This window comes from Echinops telfairi, unplaced genomic scaffold (assembly GCF_000313985.2).
Source record: "Echinops telfairi isolate 266 unplaced genomic scaffold, ASM31398v2 ScPeMD7_7420;HRSCAF=8458, whole genome shotgun sequence".
Lineage (NCBI taxonomy): Eukaryota > Metazoa > Chordata > Mammalia > Afrosoricida > Tenrecidae > Echinops > Echinops telfairi.
The window spans coordinates 53,449,447-53,454,234 of record NW_022111320.1 but is presented as its reverse complement, the minus strand read 5'-3'; the positions used below and the strand labels follow the sequence as shown (position 1 = coordinate 53,454,234).

Here is a 4,788-nt window from a genome sequence, read left to right as displayed (position 1 = left end):
CCCTGCCCTGCCCTGCCGGTCTCCCAGGCCCATGCAGAGGCCCACAGCAGCCGACTCACAGGACGGGGGCACACCCTTCAGCTTCGTGGTGTGGTCAGTGGCTTTGTAGCCGAGTTCTGGACCGGGCCCTCGGCCCCCCTCTTACCACCTCGGCGAGAAGATCGCCGCCTCCTGAGGCAGGCGGGCGGGCGAGACACTCACCCTCGGTGGGCTCGCCGTCGGTCAGCATGATGAGGATGGAGGCGTGGCTGCGCAGCGCAGGGACGGCCTCCTGGGACCTGTTCAGGGTGTCGATTCCCCGCCGCAGACCGCCGTCCAGGTTTGTGGCTGCCACGGAGGGAAAGCTCTCTCTGCAGGCACAGAGACTGCCCTGGGGCAGCCCGAGGCACCCCCACCCCAACCCCCACGCTTACCCCCAGCCACGGAGAAGCGCTGCACAAAATCCCGAGCTGCCTGCAGGTTGGCGGCGGTGGCCTGCACCAGCGAGCCCTTCCAGGACTGCACTTGAGACCCGAAGAGAACCAGGTCGAAGTGGTCGTCCGGCCGCATGTCCCCCAGGATCCTCAGGAGAGCCTCTTTGGTCTGCAGGGACAGAGGGGGTAGGGGAGGGACATGTCCCCAAGAACCCCTGGAGCTCATGGACAAGACAGTTGTCCATCCGTCCGTCCCAGGTTAGGATGTCCTGCTCCATCCGGGGTGGATGGGGGCCGGAGTGGGGGGGAGAAGGGAACCCACCTGGGAAGAGTCATGACCCCGCAGGCTGTGTTTCTAAAGTCCTGTCGGTCCAGCTGTGGCCCACTGCGCCGTGGACTGACCATTCAGACCCCAACAGGTTGAAGGACTCCCAGCAGCCCCCACACTCACACCCTGCCCTGGGGGGGGTGTCGACAGCCCACCCCCGAGGACTTGCCCACCCATCAGCGCCTGGCCCTGAGGACGCTGTCACCCTCCCTGTTTTTGCCATTAAGGACCCACGGCTGCACTGGCCCGGGAGGAGGGGGGATGGTGGGGGTTCTGGTCCAGAGGGACACCATGAGCCTAGGACTCCTGGTCACGCCCCACGTTTCTGCCCAGTCAGCCCTCCTAGACCCAGGCTGTAGAGGAGGGGTGGGAGTGGGGGGCGCTGCCCCAGCCTGTGCTTACCTGCTTCACTTTCTGGCCCTGCATGGAGCCGCTGATGTCAATCACGAAGACCAGGTTCTTGTTCAGGTTCGTCAGGTTTTGGGGAGCCAGGAAGTGGGCAAAGTGATTATTGGCGACCTGAGGCACAGGGGAACCGTGAGGCCTCTCTCCTGAGCACTCTGCCATCTGTCCGTCTGTCCATCCAGGCCACACGCTTCAGGCTCACCAGGAGGTCACAGATCTTGTCTCGATTGACATCGTAGGTCACCGTGAAGTCCCCATCCCACAGGGACGTGGGGCAGGTCGGGCAGGACTGCTGCTGTCTCACCGTGGGATGAAAAAGCACGTGGCCCTGGGGCCACAGGGGCAGGGGTTACTGCATCCAGCCCGCATCAGGAGGTTCGCAGAAGTGTGTGTGCGCGCGTGTGCGTAGGCTTCTCCCAGATGCTCCGCTCCTTGGTACCTGGCACCAGCCTCCCTGGCCCAGGGGCAGCCTGTCACCACCCCCAGCCACCCGACACACCTTTCTCCCTGAGAAGGACTTCTTGATCATGTGGGCCAGGTCCTGGGAGAGGAAGGAGGCCTGGGCGTCCAGCTTGCTGATCCCCTGGGGCTCGAAGATATCCACGTTGATCTGTAACACCGAAGCACGTCCATTCTCTCCCCGGGACTGTCCACCTCAGCACAGGGCTGGGCTCTTCTTGGCTGGTGAAGCCATCCCTGCCCACACCTCTCAGCGCGGCCCAGTGGCCATCACGGGGTGCAGGACAACCCCCCTGGAGATCCAGCAGCTTTGGGCCCTGCGTCGCAGAGCTGGGACATGCAGGGGACTCACCTTTAACAGATGGGGGGTGGGGGCAAGGAAAGCCCTCGGGAACCCCAGCTGGGGACTCTGTCCCCTTCCCGGGGTGCTCAGGTGCTGACCAGATCCCCGTGCGAGGACCAGAGAGGGGGAGCCCCAGCCCTGGGTGCAGCCCCCGGTGTGCGGGCCGTCGGGGTCTACCTCGAAGTGCTGCACCAGCTGCTGGGGCTTGACTTTGACGACAATGTTGTACTGGCCCAGCGTGCGCTTCAACACCTCCTCGTAGGTCAGGTGGAAGGTGGCCCTGCTCCGGGGGCCGATGGTGAAGTGGATGGCGAACTGCTCCATGGTCCTTCCGGAGGCCCTGGGGCCGCAGGGCGAGTGAGACCTCCTCCACGCCCCCGCCCCACCCCCATGCACGCTCTTTGGCCCCCTCTTGTTCTGGGCGGTGATCCAGCTCCAGTGGGCCTCCCTCAGCCTGCTCAGCTGGCTGCCCAGGATGGGGCCTACCTCTCCATGAGGCCGGTCTGGGAGGATCTCTCCTCTTCGGCCCTGGGGCCGCAGGGCGAGTGAGACCTCCTCCACGCCCCCGCCCACCCCCATGCACACTCTTTGGCTCTCTTGTTCTGGGCGGTGATCCAGCTCCAGTGGCCCTCCCTCAGCCTGCTCAGCTGGCTGCCCAGGATGGGGCCTACCTCTCCATGAGGCCGGTCTGGGAGGAGGCCCCTGCCCCCCCCCTCGTGGTGGTTGGCTCCCCGTCCCATCATCCCAGCCACTCACGGCCCTCTGCTGAAGGGGGCCCAGGGGGCCAGCCCCAGGACCTACCGGACGAGGCCGGCATTCTCCCCAGAGATGGCGGCTTTCCTGTACTGCTTCCAGGCGGTCACTTTGTCCTTGATGTTCCCGACGAACGCGTTCCGGTCTGAGGTGCTGCGGGGCGGAGGGGGCCCCAGGAGAGAAGGCCTCCCCTTAACCACCCACTCCTCCTGCGGGCGGCCCAGAGCCCACACCCAGCACGCCCCTCTCCACACCAGCTCTTACAAGAGGCCTCCTGGCCGGTACCCTGAGCTCCACAGTGATGCTGGGAGGGGCATGGGCAGTGAGGAAGCAGCTAGAGACACCCCCCCTCCCCAATCCCGGGTGAAGGCGTGGCCCGTGGCCTTGGTTCCTGGTAACCTAGATGGGGAGCACTGATTTTTTTCTAAGCTAGGAGCTGAGACCTCCCCTCAAAACAGAGCCTGGCCCATGGCCCTTGTGGGAGCGAGAGGTGGCCTGGCTAGGGGCCAGCTTCACGAGTGGCCCCTCTGGGAGGCGTGGGCTGGGACGGGGTGGGGTGCGCACATTGCGAAGTCACTGATGAAGGCCGTCTTGGGGATTTCCACTTCGAAGGCCACCTCCTGGACCCGGTCGGCGTTGTTTAGCACCTGGCTGGTGATGACGTAGTGTGCAAAGCGGGAGGTAACCTTGCAGTTGACCTTCATGCTCCGGATGACCACGCCATCGGCCTGGCGAGAGAGAGAGAGAGAGGCAGGGCCTCTAGCCTGGGGCAGGGAGCTCCCCCTGGACGTTCAAAGAGACAGACTCTGGCTCAGATACAAGAGGCTGAGACAGGAGAGTGGACCACATCCCCTGCAGGGACCCTTCCCCTGCCTGTGTCCATGCAGGGGGCAAGGTGAGCAGGGACAGCTCCCCAAGCCTGGACACAAGAGTGCCCTCTGTCCATGGCTCTGGGAGAGGGGGCATGCTTGGGGCCGGGGGAATGAGGATGGGCTAGTACCCCTGATCCCTCTGCCTGGCCGCTCACAGACCCGGTTACCAAGATCTGCACTCACTGTGCCCACGGCCTGGCGCTTCTGCAAAACAAAGCCAAGAGTGAGTCAAAGTCCTCTCTGCCCCCCACCCTGGCCTCCCCAGTGCTACTAGGAGGTCCCTTCACCCTCCAAGGGAGGAGGGGGGGAGAGGTAACCCCCGACCTCTAGGACGATGGTCTTGTCTCCTGTCTGGCCCCATCCAGTCCCAGCAGCCTATTTCTGCCCCGAGGTCTTAGCCACGAACCTCAGTGCCCCTGAGCCTGCCTGGGTCCGAGCCCTGATCCGACCAGGCCTGCAGAGCGGGGAGGGACATCAGGAAGACCCCCAGCAGCACACGCAGCCCCATGGCGCCGTCCCTAGTCGTGGGCCCCCGCTGTCCCCTTACTCCCTGAGACCAGGAATCGATACTGAGCTGGACAAACATGGATTAAACATTAGACAGAGCGAGGGCAGGGGACTCAAACATTGGTGGCGAACACTGTCCAGTGGAGGCCGTGCCGCCCAGGCGCACACACCAGGGTGCTGGTGGCATGCGGGACTTTCCCCTGGAGACTCCCCACCCACGCACGGCTGCCTTCCCCCAGTTTACCTTCCCTCCGTCCAAAGCCACTCAGACCCTTGTTTGCCTCTGACGGGCGAAAGGCTGGGAAGGCTGTGACCCTTCTCTCCCACTCTCAGGATTTATTCCAACTCTGGTTTGTTTGCGGAATCAAACAAGGAAAGAAAACAAGCCTTCTGTGGTTGCTCAGCCATCCCATCCAATCAGCGATGGGCCCAGGGAACCCCATGCGTGTGGCTCTCCACACCCGCACCTTTCCTCCCCCCAGGCTTCCCTGTCCTTCCCTCTCCCTCCTCCATGGTCTATCATGGTCTTCAAAGACTTCTCTTTTGGGGTGAAAATATTTTCCCCTTTTCTTTGTTTTCCTTTATAAATTAAAAATGGCGCGGAGAGAGGTGGGGTGAGGGCCAGCCCCCACCCGCTGCTGCTACTCACTAGTTCAGTAATACTACTTCTGGGTTCAGTAATGCACAATTGTACGGTTGAGATATATA

General features: G+C 63.2%; 1 protein-coding gene across 2 annotated transcripts in view; it reads right to left on the bottom strand.

Annotated features, from left to right (window-relative positions):
* ITIH1 (inter-alpha-trypsin inhibitor heavy chain 1) overlaps positions 1-4,139 on the bottom strand; it is an 11,931-nt gene extending 7,792 nt beyond the window's left edge. The window contains exons 1-10 of one of the 2 annotated variants that reach the window (XM_045297601.1): positions 3,980-4,139; positions 3,757-3,777; positions 3,266-3,429; positions 2,750-2,854; positions 2,126-2,288; positions 1,646-1,756; positions 1,349-1,474; positions 1,144-1,260; positions 414-582; positions 202-327 (exon numbers count right to left, since the gene is read on the bottom strand). In XM_045297601.1, the coding sequence (XP_045153536.1) occupies positions 202-327; positions 414-582; positions 1,144-1,260; positions 1,349-1,474; positions 1,646-1,756; positions 2,126-2,288; positions 2,750-2,854; positions 3,266-3,429; positions 3,757-3,777; positions 3,980-4,081 (1,204 nt within the window). In that variant the 5' untranslated portion in view covers positions 4,082-4,139. The remainder of the gene's footprint in view (positions 1-201; positions 328-413; positions 583-1,143; positions 1,261-1,348; positions 1,475-1,645; positions 1,757-2,125; positions 2,289-2,749; positions 2,855-3,265; positions 3,430-3,756; positions 3,778-3,979) is intronic. The other variant, XM_045297600.1, reaches the window with a different exon arrangement.
* Positions 4,140-4,788: the final 649 nt, after the last annotated feature.